This window comes from Piliocolobus tephrosceles, chromosome 3, assembly GCF_002776525.5.
Source record: "Piliocolobus tephrosceles isolate RC106 chromosome 3, ASM277652v3, whole genome shotgun sequence".
Taxonomy (NCBI): domain Eukaryota; kingdom Metazoa; phylum Chordata; class Mammalia; order Primates; family Cercopithecidae; genus Piliocolobus; species Piliocolobus tephrosceles.
In genome coordinates, this window is record NC_045436.1 from 163116622 (window position 1) to 163140147 (window position 23526).

Consider the following 23526-nt stretch of genomic DNA (forward strand, 5'->3'; position numbering starts at 1 on the left):
AAAAAAAAAAAAAAAAAAAAAAAAAGAAACTAATTGGTTCACGTTCTAAGTCCCAGGGAGGAACTGAAATTGTCCCAGCTCACGTCCTATGCCTATTTTGGACCAGTCAATTATCTGCTCAAGGAGGAGGATTGCATTCCACTTGCATGGATGTCCCTGTGGTAAGCAAGGTAGATGGGGAGGTGAATATTTTATAGAAGAAAGGGGAAAGAGACTTGCACCACAGCAGAAATAATTGGTGTCCACTACGAGAATACATAAAAAAGTTACCACACCACAGCCTGGCGTGGTGGCTCACGCCTGTGATCCCAGCACTTTGGGAGGCTGAGGCGTGTAGATCATGAGGTCAGGAGATCGAGACCATCCTGGCCATGATGAAGCCCCGTCTCTACTAAAAATACAAAAAAATTAGCCAGGCATGGTAGTGGGCACCTGTAGTCCCAGCTACTCAGGAGACTGAGGCAGGAGAATGGCATGAACCCGGGAGGGAGAGCTTTCAGTGAGCCAATATTGCACCACTGCACTCCAGCCTGGGTGACAGAGTGAGATTCCGTCTCAAAAAAAAAAAAAAAAAACAGTTACCACACCACTATACCCAGTCCAGAATAAATATATGTATGTATATGTTTTTCTTCTCAATATATACATTTCTACACATTTAAAAAGTCTAGACGTTTTTAAAAAGACAAAACAAAAATAGTATGTGTCTATTACAGTGAATATAGCTAGCCTACTGTTAAGATTCAAAAGAGAACATAGATGCTGTAGACAGTAAATGTTTTATATGCCTAATAAACTTCTCATCAAGTAATCTGAAGACAAATTAGAAGTTCAACAAATTGAAAAACTTATTTTTTTGTCCTAACCCTATACTCTCCTGTCTCTTAGAAACCCAAATCTTTTCTCATTTTGCACTCTTACCTTCTGTTACTTTTCTATCCTTAAATCACCTTAGTTTGGGGTCAATCATTAAGTGTTCAGCATTAAAGATCTAAAGGATGATGTAAAGCACTTGAAACTATTTGAAAAAACAATGAAATGCGTCTATATGATTCGCGCTGAACAGAGTACCAGGCTGGGAATGGAAAAAAAAAAAAAAAAGCAATTTCTCTTTATCTCTCTTTTCCCAAAAATACACAGAGCAATTTTAGGCAAGTCATTTGTGTTCCCTGTAGCCATCCATAAATCATAGTAACTAGCCTATTTGTTCTTCAGGATAAAGCCTGGGAATATCAATAGACAAACTATGAATAGGACCCATCTACAGGGAGAAGTGGAGAGGAATCTCAGAAAACTAGAGATTTTCCTCTCTTATCAGAAGATGAACTCCTACCCAGAAGAATCTATTTTGTGTGTTATACAAAATAATTTCTTCACTTGGGTCAAATTGCAAGAATCCAATTGCTCTCTGCCAATAAACTCCAGGCCTGAGTGAAGGATCCAGTCAATAAATTTCAAATTTTGGAAAAAGATCACTTTGTGTCACTTTCCAGAATTCCTTCTGGTTATTACCAGTGTAATACTGAATAATTTTAGAAAGAATAATGTCGGAACCTCTCAAACAGAATGATAAAAATTAAGTGTGGCTATCGTGGTTTTTTTAAAAAAGGAAATTTTAAGTCTTATTTTACATTGGATTTTGTTGCTATGACATGATTCCTTTTTAAGGAGGAGGAATTGGCTGGACACAGTGGCTCATGTCCATAATCCCAGCACTTTGGGAGGCCGAAGCTGGTGGATTACGAGGTCAGGAGATCAAGACCATCCTGGCTAACACGGTGAAACCCCATCTCTAGTTAAAATACAAAAAGTTAGCCTGGCATGGTGGCAGAAGCCTGTAGTCCTAGCTACTTAGGAGGCTGAAGCAGAAGAATGGCTTGAACCCAGGAGGCGGAGCTTGCAGTGAGCCGAGATAGCACCACTGCACTCCAGCCTGGGCGACAGAGTGAAACTCCATCTCAAAAAAAAAGGAGGAAGCAACAAATAATGGGAGAGGAGGTGCTAACTGGCCTAGAAATCTGTGTTACCAATTAAAGATTATTCCTTCATGACTGTTTTCAAATATGATAAGAATTCATATGTAAAGAATTCCATGGAGGGAAAAGAGGTACCAAAATAACAACATTATCTTAAAACACAACTCATATTTTCCATACGACAATAAAAATGTGTCTAACTGGGCTGCTTGGTTGCAGCTTAAATGCAACACACATTGATGGAGGACTTTTTTTGTGCCATTTTTAAGTTTATTGCACAGATGCTTAATTTGGGTTCTTTAAAAATCCTGTCATCTCATTTTTTTTGGTAGTTGGGATATTAAAATATGCAAATAAGCATGTTATAGTTGATCAGTGCTAATCTTTTTTGTAATAACTGATGTTCTCTCCCAACAGCCACCACTCCTTCTGTTCTTGTCACCTTCACCTGGGAGTCACAAAATGCTGAAGACAGTCACTTTTTACTTGATTCAATTTCAGGAGGTTGTAGCTAAGCCAAAATCCTCCACTTCCTCTTTCCTACTTTTCCCCCCTCTCCTAATTATATGGCTTTACATTGATTTACATGGATTTCGCCTTTCAAAAATTATTGGTCTTTGCTGAATGCAAATAAGCAAATGGGAAAATTATATTAAGTATGCACAATTGATCTCTCATCATTTCAAATGGTACCTTTGAACAGTTCCTGAAATGTCTGTCTGAAATGCTCCCAGCGTTGAGTGTCATCAAGAGGCGCTGGGTCACTCTGGGGAAACCCATTCAGTGATATAAATTACAGGGTTATTATATGTATCCTGGAAAAAGAGAACAGAAATTTTATTCCAAACAGATGTTTTAAAAAAGAAAGCTCATAAAATCAGGTACATTACCCTCTATCTTCTGTAAGCTACAATCCCAAAACTAGTTTTCATCAAATTGCACTGACCCTATTAACTTAATTTTCCATGCATTGACCTTTTATAACTAACAATGGAAACGCAAAACTGTGCAAATGTCCATGAAGACAGTCAAATGACTCTCATTATAATGAGAAGACAGAAATATCTTTCTTCCATCAGCATCTGTTGACTGTCACTGCTCCTTAACCCCTCAGTCCTGCCAGCAGCTACATTCGACATCCCCCACAGGAGGGGTTCTGAAAACCTGTACTTGAAATTTTAATTTTAGCTAACTGGATGTCATCCAATATAGTTGAGAAACAAAAAAAGGATCCAGCTATCTCAATCCTTAAAATGTCTTTTATAATCATAGTTGTGACACCAGATTGAAAAATACATCCAAACTACTTCTATAGCCACAACTAACTTTAACAACAAATCCTAGACTTTGACCACTGCTTTTGAAACCCTTATCAGCTAGTTACCCCTCATCAGCTCAAATCCTAATCTGCTCTTCCCAGGCCAGCAAATGTATATGCTATTACCTAAAGTAATTCTTTTTCGGGTCCATATATACATATACATATGCCTGTCTTGTCCACCTTCACATATTTGGGTGTACATGGACACACAAAAAATCATGCATTTACCTTAATATACTTCAGTAGTTTACGTACTCCCCATGGTACCACATAAATCCAATCCACATTTTTCCAAGATGGATCTGGAAAAAATTCAATTTCCGCATCCTGAAGAATACCTAATTCTCGTTTCTTGTTCTCCTGGTATTTGATTAAGCAAGTTGTATAATATTGCACAGCAAAAAAAATCAGCAGTGCCTTTGATCATTTTCTTCTCTTCTTCAGTGAATTCTGGAAGCCTCGATGATGAATAGCCTTGCTTTTGACTCATGGAGGCAATCTGAGACTTGACAACTTCAGGATAATCACCATCGATGAATATGGGTTTAGCAAAGAAATCCAGATGGAATTTGATGGCTCTTTTAGCAGCTTCCTGGTCAGACACTGAGTTAGGATCTGCGGGTTCCAACCAGACCGCAAAAAGTGATAGGGACACCATACCTTTCTGCTCTTTTCGAAACAGGGAATCATAGCTGTGCCAGGATCTGGCATGAGTCTTAATCAAATTATGAGCTGCCTGATAACCTCCAGTTCCAAAGTGAGGGATACCCGGAGGAAACATACCTAAGTCATATGCCATCACGGAAAGAACATTAGCTTCATTTATGGTGATCCATTGCTTGACACGATCCCCAAAGGTACTGAAGCAAAACTGAGCATATTTGTCAAAGGATTCAATGATAGACTCTGACAACCAACCTCCTTGGTCTTCTAAAGCCTGAGGCAAATCAAAGTGGTAGAGTGTCACGATGGGAGTAACCCCATTTTTTAACAAATCATCAATGATCTTGTTGTAATAATCAGTTCCTAGGAGGAAAAAACAAAGTGTTCAAAGAAGAAAAGTTATTTGTAGTATATTGGCAATAAATTTTAAAAAGGGAGAAGATCAAATAATTTTCTGAATGACTTTTATTCAAAACAAGTGTTATTACTTCCTCAATATAATCAATGAAAGACTGAGAGGAAATACTGAGAATTCCAAAGAAGAGTAGTTGATCAAGAAGTAGGAGTTTAATGGGGTGACATGATGGAAAGATAAATGTATTGAAATGGATACATTTAGGCAGATCGCTGTTACCTAACTTTGTGTTATTTTCATACTTATTCAAATGATTTCATGCATTTCTATGTATGCTCATTTTTGTCCCTTAGCCCCACTAGAATACAAGCCCCATGATAGCAGGGGGCTTGTTTAATTCACCTCTGGATCTCCAAATCCTGGGACAGTACTAGAAATTTAGAGGTTAATAAATATTTGTTTAATAAATGCATGGATCCAATGGTATTAAGTATAAAGTAAAGGAATTGATCCAGATGACTGCCTTAATGCTTTTCCAGGTCTATTAGTCTCACAAGTCTAGGAAAACAGACCTACTGAGAATGAGCTAGAGCTCAGCATCGGCCCCAGAATCTGGGTTACAAAGGCAGACAGCCAGAGGCTTGGGACATTAAGAGTACCCGGTTGGAGGTTTGCTCTGAAACCCTAACATAGTTCATGGGGATACACAGCCACCTCTGGCTGTCATCTGATTTTTCCAGGACTGCAAGTGTGTAAGAGAGAGTTTTTAGGCTTGCTACCGAGTTCTGAATAAAGTTTCTAAATTGAACATGGCCTGGCTCAGAATTTATGTCAAGAATTCACTGAATCTAGCTTAATGATGATGCTTAGCTTGGAACAGGCTTTCTGGAGAGGCTGATGTTAGTACTTCATGTGGTTTTATGTTTAAAAACATGGAGGCAACCTAAGCTTAGACAAAAGAAGCTGCCCTGTTTTAAGAAGGTGTTTCCTGGATAAAGATTATGAAGTCATATGTAGAAGTGTGTTGCATTGAAAGTTTGCCTAAGGAAAAGGTCCCTTTCTTTTTTCTTCACCTAGAAGCCTTCAATTTTTAAAAATAACAATTCATACTTTTGTATGTATTTCATTCATTCGATCCTTTGTTTGTTAATTCCATTAATACACATTGATAGAGAAACTACTATATGCTGGACATACAAACATAAGCAAAACAAATACCACCCTTGTGCTCAGGGAGCTTATTAGCAGAGACTACGGAGAAATTCATAAACAATTACAATACAGTAGTAGATAAAGTACAGAGTCCTGTTTTTTATCTACAAAAGGTAGTACAGATAAAGTACAGAGTCCTATTTAAGGGACAAGTACAGAGTCCTATTTAATTTATGAAAAGAGATATCCATCCTAAACTCAGGGTATTTGAAAATATTCTGAAATCAATGTAGCGTAATTGTTTCAAGAGTGAATTATGGTGCCAGACTACCTAAATTCAGTACTAACTCTTTCACCTACTAGCTCTGCGACCTTGGGCAAGATCCTTAATCTCTCTGAATTATCTTTTCCTGTATGAGAAATACAGATTATAATAGAAACCTTCTTCAATTAATTGTTGTGAGAGTTTAATGAGTAGATAAATTAAACATGTTTAGAACAGTTCTTGGCATATGGTAAGGGCTCAGTACAGGTTAGCGATCATCAAAATAGTAACTATTATTGTTATTAGTGACATCTAAGCTGATATTTAAAATATGAATACAAGTTAATCACTTAAGGTGAGGAGAAAAATGTGATCAAGGAAGAGAAAAAGAGGAAACAAAAAACACAAAGGAAATGTTAAAATAAAGACCACTCAAACGAGAAAAAGAGACTATTTACTCAGAGTTTGCTGTATCAAGAGAGTCAGCCACCAATACTTGCATTTGGCAGATATTCAAATACAGTCAGGACAGAGGAAAAGCTTTAGAGTGGAAAAAAGAGAACCCTTGGGTGTGCCCTGATTAAAGGTTGTTGGCCTTGGGAAGCATTGGAGCGCTAACTAGAAGCAAGGCATCCTTTGTGATTAGTTTGGGGAGCACATTTGGTTTTCTCTGGTTGCTCCTGAGTTGGAAGCAGGGAGCAGGGGCTAGAAAATAGAGAAGGTATCAGTTGACCACACTGTGACTATTCTGGGCTGCTTGCTGCAGAGGCTGTGGTTTGACTTTCTGGGTTTCCTTTGTCAGGCAGAGTTTTATTATCAGATATGACCTGGCCAGAGTTTGTCTATTCACTCTCTTTCTGGGAATAAAAATTTCAGTATAAGGAGAGTGTATCAAAAGAGGAATAAGAATGGTGAGAGATGAGCAAGGTAAGCAGAAGCCAAATTATGCACAATCATGTGTTTTCTCTCTGTCTGGGTAAGTGAGTATTTTTGACACCAGCTCATTTATTTTGCAAACTGGAATGTACTGTGAATCATGCATAACAACTCCATATTTGGAACAGTTCTGTGCTATTTCTCACTTGGTAGCAGAAAAACTCATCCTCCCCCCAAAGATGTCCATTCTCTAATCCATGAAACCAGTGAACATTTTACCTTCCATGGCAAAAGGGACTTGGCAGATGCAATTAAGGTATGAACTTTGAATTGGGAAGAGTTTTCTAGAGTGTCCAGGTGGAAACAATATAACGACATGCGTTTTTAGAAGTGGAAGAGTAAGACAGAACAGTGGGTCAGAGAGACGCAACAATGGAAGAAGAGGAGAACTGGCAGCTTGAGAGAAACTCAACCCACTATTGCTGGCTTTAAAAATGGAAGAAGGGGACCGAACGTGGTGGTTCATGCCTGTAATCCCAGCACTTAGGGAGGCAGAGGCGTGTGGATCATGAGGTCAGGGGTTTGAGACAAGCCTGACCAACATGGTGAAACCCTGTCTCAAAAAAAATACAAAAATTAGCTGGGTGTAGTGGTGCGTGCCTGTAGTCCCAGCTACTCGGGAGGTTGAGGCAGGAAAATCACTTGAACCTGGGAAGTGGAGCTTGCAATGAGCCGAGATTGGGCCACTGCACTCCAGCCTGGGCAACAGAGTGAGACTCTGTCTCATTAAAAAAAAAAAAAAAAAAAAAAAGGAAAAGAAAAGAAAAGAAAATAGAGGCAGGGGACCATGAGCCAAGGAATGCAGATGGCCTTTGGAAGCTGAGAACAGTCCTTAGCTGATAGCCAGAAAGGTAATAAAGACTTCAGTTCTACAGTCACAAGGAACTGAATTCTGCCAACCTGAATGCACCAAGAGACAGACTGTTCCAAAGATCCCTCAGAAAGAAACAGCCCTACAGGTATCTTGATTTCAGCCTCACAGACACCCATGTCAGACTTCCGACCTACAGAACTCTAAGGTAACGAAACTGTGTTGTTTTAAGGAGCTAATATGTGATCATTTGTTACAGTAGCAGTAAAAACTAATATACTCATGAAATTTTATAAACTTTCCTTTTTGCTCTCAATGAAAGAGTATTTCACCATCCCACCCCGGGCCCCTGTAAACCCACATTTCTACATTTGTAAATGAGATATCTAAAGACAATATGATAAAATAATCTGGGTATTGGTATGTGAGAGGGTTTTCATAGCCAACCCTTTCCATTGACTTTGAACATGAAAATAATATTAGCTTTCGTCTATTGAACTCGTACTATATGTACCAGATGTCATGCATTTTGCCAAATCCAAGCACTAAGCTTTAGAGATGGGTGTTTTTATTCCCGTTTAAAAATGAGAAAACTGAGATTCAGAGTCTCAGTGTTGACAAATGGCGTGGCCCACATTTCATCCCAGTCTGTCTCACTACAAAGACTAAGCTGTTCTCACTATGACATCCCACTTCTCATGTTTACTAATGTTCCTGTACCAGAAACATGTGACTCTATTTTACCAGCCTTCATGGTCACCTACTTCAGACCTGATCACAATATCAATTTCCTTTTCCCCCTCTTTGTGGAGAAGTCATTAATGACGGACAATCAACGTAATTCAAACCACATGATAACCTTCCGTTGAAATGAAGATAAGTACATTTTAAGAAATTTTTTTTCTCACACATCAGCACAGCAGACAAACAGAGCATTGCATAATTAATATTCAGCATCCCAGAATTAAGCACTTTACTTCTCAATCACACAGTTTATTCAATGTTGTAATGAAACTTTTCCATGAAATGGAGTGGGATTGTTTTTTGTTTTTTTTTTTTTTGTTGTTTGTTTGTTTGTTTGTTTGTTTGTTTTTTGAGACAGAATCTCGCTCTGTCTCCCAGGCTGGAGTGCAGTGGCACAATCTCAGCTCACTGCGAACTCTGCCTCCCAGGTTCACGCCATTCTCCTGCCTCAGCCTCCTGAGTAGCTGGGACTATAGGTGCCCGCCACCACGCCCAGCTAATTTTTTGTATTTTTAGTAGAGATGGAGTTTCACTGTGTTAGCCAGATGGTCTCCATCTCCTGACCTTGTGATCCACCCGCCTTGGCCTCCCAAAGTGCTAGGATTATAGGCTTGAGCCACTGTGCCCCACCAGAGTGGGATTTTTAAGAGGAGAGCCCCAGATCCAGAAAACTCAGTCAAAGGATCTTGGACAAGTCACTTGGTCTCTCTACACTTCAGTATCCTATCTGTAAAATGGGACTGTTAATACTGCTACCTTAGGAGCATGTGAGTACTGAATGAGAATAAATTTGTCAAAGGGTTACTTAACTTTGTTTTTCAGAACGGTGTAAGTCACTGATAAACAAATTCTCTGAATAAATGTGTATTTTTTAAATGATCATCTGTTACCAATCTAGGGATTCTGAAACTTTGAGAGGTCATTTGGATCCCGTTCTGCTTCTGGGTATTTAGGACAGAATTGATTATTTTAAGGATTAAAACTTCTATAGTTTTCTTTCATAGTCAGTATTATCTTCTCTGTTTTAATTAAGCTCATTTCTGCGTATTTGATCTTAGAAAATATGAAACATATTTGAGGTAGAGGTCTTTTGGATATAAGAAAAACCAACCAACCCAGATGAACTCAAATACAAAGGTGGCATTGGGGGCAATTGGGTAGTAGATAAAGATGCAGCGGACATTATTTTAAATGACAGAAATAGATCGGGGACTCAATGACAGAAAATAACGGTAAGTGGAAGTCAAAAGAATTGAAGTTGGGAGCTGAGAAAATCTTTGCTTCTCAGGGAAAACTGATCTCTTCCATCCCAGCTTCTCTCAACACATCTGCTCCATTTCTTTTCTTCTTTCAGAAACAGCTTTCCCTTCTGATTCGAGCAGCAGAGACAAAACCAAAAAATATATGCTTAAGAAAGAACCAGTTTTCTTTACACACTCAATCTGTCATGGTCTCAAAATGGCCATCCCACCTGCCAAAGCTACTTTTGTGCCCCAGTGCCAACCACCAACCAACTCAGCCTCTCAGTACCTCAATTCAGAACATCCTTAAGGGAAGAAAATAATGGAGCAAACTGTAGCACAGAGAATTCAACTGGTTTGGCCATATTTTCCATGAGGTCACAGCTCATTATACATCCCAGGGAAAATGTCTTTCCTTTGTCCTGTCAGCTGTGACCTGGAGTCAAGCAAGATTATATAAAACAAAGATATAGGGGAATTCCCTTAGAAGAGGGCATGGCTAGAACTTGCAAAGATGATGTTCCAAATTAAAAAAAAAAAAAAAATTGATCTAGAATCCTCCTTCAACAAAAAAAATAACATAGAATTCACTTTGATCTCATGCTTATCATCATGCATCAAGTTTACACCTTTCTTTGGTTCACACATTTCTAGATTCACACCATTCACACCATCAGTTTCTTTTCTTTTCTTTCTTTCTTTTTGGCGGGGAGGGGTTTTGTTGTTGTTGTTGTTGTTGTTGTTTTAGACAGAATCTCGCTCTGTCACCCAGGCTGGAGTGCAATCTCAACTCACTGCAACTTATGACTTCTTGGTTCAAGCAATTCCCCTGCCTCAGCCTCCTGAGTAGCTGGGATTACAGGCACGAGCCACCACATCCAGCTAATTTTTGTATTTTTAGTAGAGACAGAGTTTCACCATGTTGGCCAGGAGGGTCTTGATCTCCTGACCTCGTGATCCCCCACCTCCCATCAGTTTCTTTAACTGTTCCTGTGTTCTCTTGCCACACTGTCTGCATTAGTTTTCTATTGCTGCTAAAACAAATTACCACAAACTTAATGGCAGGACCAAGACAAATGCATTATGTTACAGTTCTGGGGACCAGAGGTCCAAAACAGTGCTTATTAGGCTAAAGTCAAGATGTCAGCAAAGTTACATTCCTTTTGGAGGCTCTAAGGTGGAATCCATCTTTCTACCTTTTCCAGGAGGTAGAGGACACTTGCATTCCTTCCCTCATAGCTTCTTCTCTCATCTTCATCCTCATCTCTTCTTTTTGACCTCTGCTGTAATCATTATCTCTTTTATCTCTTCTCTCTGACTCTGATCTTTCTACCTCTCTCTTTTAAGGACCCATGTAATTATACTGGGACCACACAGATAGTCCAGGACAATCTCCTCCTCTCAAAATCCTCCCGTTAATCACATCTGTAAAGTTTGTTTTACCATGCAAGCTAATATACTCACAATTCCTAAGAATCAGAACATGAACACCTTTGGAGGGCCATTTTCGGTCTATTATAGTGCCCAACATAGAATACAAGAGTAATGCTTGTTTAGTTAATTTATTTAAACCATTCCTGCTAAGAGCACTCATATTTTAAATCTCAAAGTGAGCGCTAAATTCTGCACAAATATTCCCCCTTTTTTTATTTCCAATACTTGGGCTTCCCACTAATCGCCTGAAATTTACATTTGTGGCAGATATGAACATGTACTTGAACAGTTGAGAAATACAGGAATATATTATTTCAGTTGCCAACTCAATCTTTTCTTGTTAAACCTTGAAAAACTGACATTTGAAAGAGACAGTCTGTGTAACAATTCCACTTCATAAAAATATTCTTCTAGTTTGGGGACATAGAATTTTACAAGTTTCCAAATGTCCTATAATCAAGCTTTGAAATGGATAGTCAAACACAGAAAGGGGGTTCCTTGGGAAGAACAGTGACAGGGACTTTCTAATTCTTCACATGCTTTTTGAGAAAATATTTAAATGGGAAAAAAGAGATGGCCTTTCCAAGTTAAAACCATTCCAACTGCTTCAACAGATCACTGCACAAGAATGAGCAACTGCTTATTGAAATGCCACCTCCTGGATGCACCTCCAGTGCCCTCTTGTTCAAAGCAAAGCCTGTAATATTAATCAGCTATGGTTTTACCAAAGCTAGGGCCAAACACAAAAAGCTCAGTGCTAAGGGCATGTGAATCCCACATGAGATCTGCATGAGCAATTTGTCCACAATATTTGGGTGGTTTCCATGGCTACGGTAGCACCACCTCCACTCTCCAGTGGTTTACGGTTTCCTTGCTCTTGGATTGCTGATCTACAGTGTACCTCTACGAACTTCTGAGTATCTCAAGTTGGTTTTCAAAGCTTAATATGTTGACATATTGGGACAGGTATATAATCTTGTAACTGAAAATCTTAGGGGCATATGAGTTCAGAATGTTTGAGTTTTAGAAAGGAAACAGGGAGCATATACCGTATATTAACACTCTCAGTGAATCTGAGTCAGTATCTCTTAATATGCCTGCAGTCAAATAAATAAATATTCTCAAAAACAGAATAAATATTCACAACAATTCAAGTTAGCTTTTGCTGCCAATTTAATTTTAGAAAGATTAGTAATAAGAGCCTTTTGGATTTTAGAACTTCAGATATGGCATTGTGGACCAATACTACAAGTTGGTGGGATTTTGGTTTTTGTTGTTGTTGTTTACCATCCAAATGGAAGCCCAGTAAAAACTCCAAACTCCTAGAATGAGTGCAAGGAGTTTTAGTACCATGAGACTTCATTTAACCAACAGGGAAACTGTAGCACAGAGAATTCAAGTGGTTTGGCCTGACTGACTGAGCCCTAGACTAGATAGAAGATTTTTTTTATGTTAGACGAGCCTAGGTTGAACCTAACTAAATTTGTCATTTTGGCAAATTTATGCCTAACTTTATTTCCGATGTTAGCATTATTCCTTCTGTTTAGAGATGCCCCTTACTCATAGGACTGTTATGAACATTAAATCAACAAAAATATATGCAATGTTTGCATGGTGAGCTCTGTATATTACATGCTCAATGAAAGGCAAGCATTACTACCCTTAGAGTCATTTTTATGATTGTTATTGACCTAATTCAATTGAATTCAGTAATTTTTACTGAATCCCTTCTATGGATGGTGCTGGACTAGATTACAAGGGTAACAAGGCAGAATTATCTACCCATTACACTGTAAACAATTCCAGGGATTCTCTAATATGAATGTCATGAGTACTTAGCACAGTCCCTGACACAATAGACATTCAGCACACTTTTATTGAATTGAATTAAACTTAAGGCACCGATAGTCTAACATGGGATTTAGTAACAGTTAACAATGAAGAATATGAGAAATATCTTAAGAGCTTTGCAAAGTGCCATGAGAATAAAAAAAGAGAGAGAGGAGAGAAAGATTTTTTTCTGGCTTAGAATAGAGAACTACTTTAAAGAAGAGGGCCATTGTGCTAGACCTGAACAGCAAGACCGGCCTTCAGTAGGTATACTTGGGGTTAAAGAAAGCCCATTCTAGGCAGAAGAAAAAGCTGAAGCAACTTCCTACAAGGTGGAAAACTGCATGGTATGTTTAATAAGTAGTGGGTTACTTATACTTACAGATAAAAGATTATAGACCTGTACCAATGTGTGTTTGGGATATTACATAATCATACGCATGGGGTAATTTCAGCCTACAAAGTTTTGGAGGTGTTAAGTCTAAGTCAAATTGAGCCTGGAATGATATATGAAGGAGTATGGACTGCATATTGAGGCTTTAGGTAACTAAATTATTATTATTATTATTATTATTATTATTATTATTATTATTATTATTACTACTATTATTTGAGACCAAGTTTCACTCTTATCACCCAGGCTGGAGTGCAATGGTGTGATCTTAGCTCATGGCAACCTCCGCCTTCCGGGTTCAAGTGATTCTCCTGCCTCAGCCTCCCAAGTAGCTGGGATTACAAGCACGTACCACCACACCCAGCTAATTTTGTATTCTTAGTAGAGATGGGGTTTCTCCATGTTGGTCAGGCTGGTCTCGAACTCCCAAGCTCAGGTGGTCCACCTGCTGCAGCCTCCCAAAGTGCTGGGATTATAGGCATGAGCCACTGTGCATCTTGCTTCACTTTTAGCAGGAGATGATCAAAACAGTGTGATTTGGGTCGAGCTTTAGGAAAATTGCTATGATGGCATCTTATAGAAAGTAAAGGACAGAGAGAAGGGAAAATACATAGATCCATCAAGTATATATCAAAAAGTCCTTGTAAGAATGATAAACACCTAAACTAGGGCAGGGGCAAAAAGAGGGATTAGAAGATAAGTTAAAAAGTCATAATTAGAATGGACCATATTCAGCAACCCATTAGATGGAAGAAGAAAACACAAGAATGGATTCCAAGGTTACTTTTGTTTTTTAGACTTTGGAGTATGGTGGTGCCAGAAAGAAGGGAGAATACAGATGTTGGATTAGGAAGATTGAAGATAATGAGTTCACTTTTAAACTGAACCACAAATTACCTCCCGTTCAACATAAATAAAACTAGTCAGTGATGGCAAGAAAGTAGACATCTCAACAGGAGCAACTGGTCATGGGCCAATGTCTTTAGAATCAGGGAATGAAGGGACCTGCTAATAATCCTGCACTGTCCCTACTTGACGGAAGCTACTCTAAGGCTGATTCTGCCTGCGAGTGCATGAGTTGTAATTCTATTTCATGATGCAAAGATTACCCCACCTTAAATAAAATGAGCTTTCCAAGTGCACAAACCCATCTAGGAATTGTCATCAAGGGTTGTTCTATATACGGGATCATATAAGTTACTCATGAATAATGCCTTTGTATCAATGAAGGTTCTTGGGATGGGAGGTATGGCGAGGCGGGCAGGTGTTCTCTTAAGTCATACAAGTGAGGCCTCTCCTTAAATTTAAGAGGCTCTCCTTAAATTTTATGCCCTAGGCACCTCATTGCTTCACTTAGTCCCAGTCCTATGGACAGTGTAAAATCTTTTCTAAGACAAAGTAGTAATAAAGCATCTTCATTAAGAAACCATATGTTGTAGTGCAAGCGTTGGCAAACTTTTCCTGTAAAGGACCAGATAGCAAATATTTGAGGCTTTGCAGGCCATATGGTCTCTGCCGCAACTACTCAGTTCTGCCATTAAAGTGGAAAAGTAACAGTAGATGATGCATAATGAACAGGCATGACTATGTTTCAATCCAATTTTATTTACAAAAATAGGTGACAGGCCACATTTGGCCTTCAGGTCATTGTTTTCCAACCATGCTTTGTAGGAAGAGCTAGCTAGACCTTAGGTTTAAATAACAGATCTACCATTTGCCAAATATGTGGATTTGGACATACACCTCTGTAAAGTATGATCACTAAGCCTTCCCTACTGGTGGTGAGAATTAAAGAAAATGGGTGAAAAATGCCTCCTAAATAACAGGCATTCAATAGAGCTATGAATGGTCCTTTTACTCACAAGCCATAATAAGAAGAATAGCTAACACTTAATGCTTATGAAATGTTAGCTACTGCATTAAGCACTTTACAAAGATTATTTCATTTAACCTTCCAATAACTCTCTGAATTAGTCACTATTACAGCATTCTTTTCTATTCATGGGGAAACTGAGGCACTGAACGATGCCCAAGAGATGTTTGCCCAGATAGCAAGTGATGTAGCTGGACTTAACCTTAAGTAAGTGAACTCCAGGGGCCTTGATGCTAATCCCTATGCTAGTTAATTAGCTCCACTAATTCAGCCCTAATTGAGGTGCTTAGAATCATCTCAAGTTCTTAAGGACTTCTCATAACTCATCACAGGGTTACACAACTGAAAATAGTTTAATACAAAATTTTTTTAATTTACCTTCAGATTAACACTCATGTTATATAATAAAACACTTATTCTAACCTCCCTCCCACTCACCACCTCCAGGAAAGATCTCAACAGTCAAAGGAAACCAAAATATTACTGTGAAAACTAATGCAAACCCATTTCAAAAAATTCATCCCATAATCACTCTAAAAACTTGCAATTTCAAAGCTACATTGCAGAATAGCATACTGGATTAATTATGCCAGACTGCAGCAATAACCTTGAATTAAAGCTGCAACCTTCTATTTTTAAGAAACACTTGCCTTTCTGGTTGATGAAACCTGTCGTCCCATCAGGTAACAGACGTGACCAGGAAAGAGAGAAGCGGTAATGAGTCAATCCAAGCTGTTTGATACATTTCAAATCTTCCTCCCACAGAGTGTAGCTGCCACAAGCTACATCACCAGTCTGGTTCTTGAAAACTCTCTCTCCTCCCTGATGAGTAAATGTGTCCCAGACACAAGGGCCTTTTCCATCTGCATCCCAGCCTCCTGAGAAAAAGAAGAAAATGAAACAGTTACACTCTTGACATCAAGAGGCATATGTGGAATGTAAATATTTGTCACCAAAAGAACATACCTCATTAACTCAATGTACCATATTTACAACTTTAAAATATGACTTTAAAATAACATGCATGAGCGGGTTATGTGTTTAGCTGTCCTTGATCCCTGAAGCTGACTGGTGGCAAATGAAAAATTATTGCATAGCGCCACTGCATAGCAGGCTTTCATGGTTCATTATCTGAAGCTCTCCCAGCTGGTAAACAGAGGCAGGCCCCGGCTTATAAATATCTGAGTTGAAACATCTCCTCCTTGCAAACATTCCCCCCGGCCATGACTGACACGCCTTGTCCTTATACATGACAGGATCTTGGAACTTTATGTATGGCCCTTGATATTTAAACCCTATTCTCCTATTCTCTGACAATGGAGGCTGTGATGGTCCAGTCCATCTCTGGAGGGGAGGGAGCCCTGGTTTCCACCACTGTTGATATGATATTGCTATCTGAAATTCATTCATTCATACAGCCCTTGATTCAGCAAATGCTATGTGTCAGGCAGGATACCAAGTCCAGGGAATACCAGAGTGAACTATGTTGTGTCTCCTGTTTGGGGAAATTACATAACAGCCAATGTAAAGGCCCTTTCTTTTTCAGAAACCAGGGAAGGGCATTTGTCCAAGTGTGGGCTGGAGTCAGAGGAGGTCTCTTTCTGCTCAACTTTTCTGTAACCCTAAAACCGATCTAAAATCTAAAGTCCATTAACTTAATAAAAAGAACATATCCAGTATGTTTATCATGTTTTATGTATTTAAAACTATGTATAACAATCCATGTATGTTCTGAGCATATACACGTGAGGTAGAAGTATCACATGCCTGGGAATGACCCATTCAGGTAAGTGATCACCTTTGAGGAAAAGAGAAGGAAGTGGAACCAGGGAGGGGTCTACACGGCCCCCAAATGTATCTCTTATGTTTCATTCATTAAATAAGGTAGAAGGTATATGATGGGCTGTTTATTACATTTTTCTCAATCCCTTTTTATAAGTCTAATGTATAATATCGCAATCCCTTTTTATACGCCTAATGCATAATATCTTATAATTTTTATGTAAGAAAAGAGGTCACAGCTAGAGTAAAGTAGATGAAAACAATTACAGGAAGGTCCTCCAGGTCCTCATTGAGCATCTGCATACTCATATTTTGCGCACAGATCTAAAAGGATTAGGTATAGTCTCCAGTTCCAACCTCAGGACAGTAGGAGTGATAAGAAATCATGGACGGCGCCATGAGGATACAGAAAAGGCTGCTAAAAGAAGGAGCTCTGACAAAAGCAAAAGTGATCATTGATATCAAAGTTGAATACTAAATACCTCTACAAAAAAACAAAAAGCTATGAATATTCGAAAGTATTTTACTTTGGAGCCATGTAATTACAGAGGCAAATAGTTTTACACATTCCAGTGACTCTCAAGTTATGTCTACATAGGGGGTTTAGAAGGAATGGAGATAAAAGAAGAGTGGTATTCATAGAATGAAATAGGAACAAATGCAAAACTAAAATTTTTGAAGTATGATGCTCATAGTTTTGGATGATTCATTTAATAAATGAAAAAGCTTAATGTCAGCTTAAGCAGTGGTGTATTGGTACATATTTAACTCACTGTTAAAAAATAAGCATAGACCTGTATGTATATATGTTTATTATCAATTTTGCTGATATAAAGCATGCATAATACACAATTTACAAATAATAAACTATGCAATTCTCTTTTCTATGAGCTCCATATAACCAACTGATTCTCATAGAATGCCCTTTTAGCTTTTTGGCAAAGTCATATTGGTAGCTGTGTTAGCCTGTTCTCACACTGCTATAAAGATACTACCCAAGACTGGGTAATTTATAAACAAAGGAGGTTTAATTCACTCACAGTTCTGCATGGCTGGGGAGGCCTCAGGAAATTTACAATCATGGGGGAAGAAGAAGCAGGTACTTTCTTCACAAGGTGGCAAAATAAAGAGAAGTAGTAAAGGAGGAGTGCTTCCTTTCAAACACTTATAAATCCATCAGATTTCATGAGAACTCATTCACTATCATGAGAACAATGGGGGAAACCACTCCCATGATCCAATCACCTCCCTTCCTTGATGTGTGGGGATTACAGGTCCCTCCCTCAACAAATGGGGATTACAATTCAAGATGAGATTTGGGGGCACACAGAGCCAAACCATATCAGTTGCCAACCTACAGTTGTAATTTGACAAATGTGTGTAGTTATCATATGACTTTTGGTTAATATTTTTGCTTATATTCACAGGCAGAAGGAAAAGAACACAAAAGATGTACCAAAACTTCACTTTTAACCAGTGTCATGAGCTACTTCTCTGCTGAATCAGGTAACAGTTTTCAAACACTTGAAGCTCTCCTCAATTTTTGGTGCTACTCACAGTGCCACAGCCACAAACATAACTTACTTTTAAGTTGAATCTGTATTATTAACATGTTTCCTATCACTTTTTAAGGTCTAGACAACTAACAAAACAATAAATCAAACAATGACTTCCAGTACCAGCCAATTTCTGCGACCATGATATCACTGAAGGCAGAGCTGGGAAAAGATGGGCAGTAGCAGCCCACCATATTACAGTGTTTCTCCTATTCAGATATAAGAGACCTAAATTACCTCAAGACCATAGAAAACAGTGAAATTTGATAATTAGTTAAGTAATGATTTTAAGTGTTTACTAACTTTGTTTTTGATATACATTATTTACCTATAGGCTTATATGAATACTTTTTTTTTTTATTATACTTTAAGTTCTAGGGTACATGTGCATAACTTGCAGGTTTGTTACATATGTATACATGTGCCATGTTGGTGTGCTGCACCCATCAACTCGTCAGCACCCATCAATTCATCATTTATATCAGGTATAACTCCCCAATGCAATCCCTCCCCCCTCCCCCCTCCCCATGATAGGCCCCAGTGTGTGATGTTCCCCTTCCCGAGTCCAAGTGCCATGGAATACTATGCAGCCATAAAAAAGGATGAGTTTGCGTCCTTTGTAGGGACATGGATGCATCTGGAAACCATTATTCTTAGCAAACTATCACAAGAAGAGAAAACCAAACACCGCATGTTCTCACTCATAGGTGGGAACTGAACAATGAGTTCACTTGGACTCGGGAAGGGGAACATCACACAATGGGGCCTATCATGAATACTTTTTAATAAAGTCTGCGTTAAAGAATCAGCTCACACAAACTCAATAGGCTCTCGTGAGCCAGCACAAGCCGGCTTCACCACATCACTAACAAGTAACTTGAATAAGATCACACCGTTAGTAAGTAACAGTGCTAAGATTTGTATTCAGATCTTAGAAGTCTAAGATTCTGCCATTGGCCCATGCTGCTCTTAGTAATAATTACACAGAGTGATGAAGAAAAAGTCAACTGATGACCAAACTCCTTCATTTGTCAAGACTAAGAAGTGCAAAACATAATTTATACATTTTGGAAAGTAGCACAACTAACATAACTGAAACAAGGTTTGACAATTTTAACAGGTCAATGTCACTTAGCAGGAACATGTACTGAGGTGGAGTCGCTCATTCTCCACATGTACTAGCTAGACAAAGCAGAACTAAACAACATTGTTTCTACAAAAAACTAAACTTCAAATTGATAACTAACAATTATAACTGAAATTGGATAAAAATCATATAAAGACCAGTATTTGTTATTATTTTTAAGGTAAATCTTGCTATATGGATGATATTAATAACTCATTTGTCCATTAGAAATGTTCTCCCATTGCAATTATGCCCACATTCTAAAAGCATGGTGTACTTTATGATGACTACTGTTTCCAGGTGGACTGCATACTGAGAGTCATCCTCCAAGCAATTATGATTGTTGGATTACATGTAGGAAATACATTTTTAAATGCATTGCTAATCTGGCAGAGGTTAGGTGTTCCAAAAACAAAGAGGGAGGGGTAATTCAGAGGCATAAGTGAGTAGTGATCCAGGCTTTTGTACTGGGACTGTCTGCCAAGTTCAGACCTTCTTAGCTTTTATTTTAATGGCTTGTGGAAAAAGGGAGAAAGGAGACAAAGTCTAAGATGCACCAAAGATGAAAAGTATAAATAGTGATGGTCACAAAAAGCTGGTATGCAAGGACTTCATACCCTGCACAAGAACTAGAGACAAACCCGACCTGCAGAAAGAAAGAACAAAAGAATTAGCTTGATTCAAACTTGGGTGGAGAGGGGAAATTACTCCTCAATATTTGTAACCACAATTCAGCCATCAAACCATTAAGTGTGAGAATGGGAAAAAGATGTTTTTCAGATATATGAGGTCTCAAAAATTTTCCTCTCTTTGGATAGTACTGGAGGATAAATTTTACTAAAACAACGATATAATCAAGGAAAATAAAGATCTAGGGTCCAGGAGAAAAAGAAATTTAGGAGAAGAAATTGACAAAGAAAATCACTGAGTGATATTTGATTACTCTATTCTCATGCTGCTAATAAAGATACACCTGAGACTGGGTGATATATAAAGGAAAGAGGTTAAATTGACTCACAATGCTTCAGGGCTCGGGAGGCTTCAGTAAATTCACAATCATGGCAGAAGGGGAAGCAAACATGCCCTTCTTCACATGACAGCATCAAGGAGAAGTGCAGAGTGAATTCAGGCGGATGAGCTCACTCATTATCATGAGGACAGCATGGAGGTAACTGCCCCTGTGTTTCAATTACCTCCCACCAGGTCCCTTCTATGACACGTAGGGATTATGGGAACTAGAGTTCAAGATGAGATTTGGGTGGGGACACAGTCAAACCATATTAGATATGGACTAAATTGTGGCCCCTCAAAATTTATGTATTAAAGCTTTAACCCCCAATGTGACTGGATTTGGAGATAGGGTCTTGAAGGAGGTAATGATGGTTAAATGAGGTTATAAGGGTGAGGGTCTAATCCAAATGTCTAGTGTCCTTATAAAAAGAGAGAGATCAGGAATGTGTGAACACAGACAAAAGGTATTTTGTTTTGGCAGTCCTGCAAACTCATGCAGGAGTATAAAGGCAAAGGGAAACTTCCAGGATGATAGCTATGCAACAGACACAGGGAGTACCCAGTCTGTTTGATCAGGTGACAGACTGTGAGAGCTACTTCCTCAAGAAGATGATACAAATAGAGTATCTAGTATGTTGTATTAGTCTGGGTTCTCCAGAAAAGCAAAACCGATAAGGTATAGATATATTTTTACTATAGTAATTGGCTCACTCAATTTTGGAAACCAAGAAGTGCCACAGTCTTCTATCTGCATTCTGGAGAACCAGAAAAGCTGGTGGTATAACTGAATCTAAGTCTGAAAGTCCAAGAATCAGGAGTGCCAAAGTATGAGGGCAAGAAGTAAGTGTCCAGCTCAGAGCAAATTTCCCCTTCCTTGCTTTTGTTCTATTCAAACCAACTGATTAGGTGATGCGCACCCACATTGATGAGAGTGATCTTCTCTACTCAGTCTACAAATTCCAGTGCTAATCTATTTCAGAAACACCCTCACAGACACACTTAGAAATAGTATTTTACCTGCTCTGTGGGCATCTCATAGCTCAGTAAAGTTGACACATAAAATTAACCATTATGTAAGTTTTATTTTTAAAAAATGAATTATCATGGGAATTTCAAGAGTCATAAAAGTTGAATAGCATGAACCCCATGTACTTGTCACTCATCTGCAGCAGTTTTCAACACTTTGCCAATCTTTTTTGTCTGAATCCACTCAAGCTTCCTCATTCAATCTGTAATCATTTTAATGTGCATCTTGAACTAACAAAAATATTGTTCTAATTATGGTAAAATATACAACATCAAATTTAACATCTTAACCATTTTTAAGTGTATAGTTCTGTGACATGAAATATATTCATACTTTTTAGCAACCATCAACACTATCATTTCTCCAGAGTTTTTCAAATATTCAAAACTAAAATACTGCAAAAATTAAACAATTACTCAACATTCCTTCCTCCTCCAAGCCCCTAGTAACCACCATTCTACTTTCTGGTTTTGACTACTCTAGCTACCTCAAATAAGTGAAATTACCCAGTATCTGTCTTTTTGTAACTGACTTATTTTGCACAGCATGATGTCCTCAAGTTTCATTCATGCTGTAGCATGAGTCAGAATTTCCTTCCTTTTTAAGGCTTAGTGAAACTTCATCATACATATGTACCACATTTCATTGATCCACCATTTGTCAATACACACTGGGTTATTTCCAGTTTATTCTGAACAATGCTACTATGTACATAACATGCAAATATCTCTTCAAGACTCTGCTTTCAGACCTATTAGGTATATACCCAGACTTGGAATGGCTAAATCATGTGGTAATTCTCTTTTTAATTTTTTGAAGACCCACTATACTGTTTTCCACAGCACCTCCACCATTTTACATTCCCACCAACAGGGCACAAGATGTCCTATTTTTCCACACTCTAGCTGATGCTTGAAATTTTCTGGTTTTTTTTCTTAATAGTAGCCATCATATTATGTATGAAGCAATGTCTCATTGTGGTTTTGATTTGCATTTCCCTAATGATTAGTAGTGATAAGCACATGAAAGATTCCTTACATCAATAATCATTAGGGCTATCTAGTATGTTAGAATGAGATAAAATGTATAGAAATAAAAAATATTGGCTTCAGGGGACGGAGCAAGATGGCCGAATAGGAACAGCTCCAGTCTCCATCTCCCAGCGCCAGCGACACAGAAGACCGGTGATTTCTGCATTTTCAACTGAGGTACTGGGGTTATCTCACTCGGGAGTGCCGGACAATCCGTGCGGGTCAGCTGCTGCAGCCCGACCAGCCAGAGCTGAAGCAGGGCGAGGCATCGCCTCACCTGGGAAGTGCGAGGGGGGAGGGAGTCCCTTTTCCTAGCCAGGGGAACTGAGACACACATCACCTGGAAAATCGGGTAACTCCCACCCCAATACTGTGCTGTAACACCGGCACACCGGAGATTATATCCCACACCTGGCCGGGAGGGTCCCACGCCCACGGAGCCTCCCTCCTTGCTAACACAGCAGTCTGCCTTAATCTAACCGCAAGGCAGCAGCGAGGCTGGGGGAGGGGCGCCCGCCATCGCTGAGGCTTAAGTAGGTAAATAAAGCCGCTGGGAAGCTCGAACTGGGTGGAGCTCACAGCAGCTCAAGGAAACCTGCCTGTCTCTGTAGACTCCGCCTCTGGGGACAGGGCTCAGCTAAAGGAGCAGAAGCCTGTGCAGACGCCAATGACTCTGTCTCACAGATTTGAAGAGAGCAGTGGATCTCCCAACACGGAGGTTGAGATCTGAGAAGGGGCAGTCTGCCTGCTCAAGTGGATCCCTGACCCCTGAGTAGCCTAACTGGGAGACATCCCCCACTAGGGGCAGTCTGACACCCCACACCTCACAGGGTGGAGTACACCCCTGAGAGGAAGCTTCCAAAGCAAGAATCAGACAGGTGCACTCGCTGTTCAGCAATATTCTATCTTCTGCAACCTCTGCTGCTGATACCCAGGCAAACAGGGTCTGGAGTGGACCTCAAGCAATCTCCAACAGACCTATAGCTGAGGGTCCTGAC

The 23526-nt window shown here is 39.1% G+C and overlaps 1 protein-coding gene across 1 annotated transcript in view; it reads right to left on the reverse strand.

The window, feature by feature from the left end:
• LOC111549850 (cytosolic beta-glucosidase-like) overlaps positions 1-23526 on the reverse strand; it is a 123369-nt gene that overhangs the window by 64269 nt on the left and 35574 nt on the right. Inside the window, 5 exon segments of the mRNA XM_023223045.2 lie at positions 2671-2758; positions 2760-2791; positions 3526-3702; positions 3704-4323; positions 15646-15873. Coding sequence (XP_023078813.2) covers positions 2671-2758; positions 2760-2791; positions 3526-3702; positions 3704-4323; positions 15646-15873 — 1145 coding nt within the window.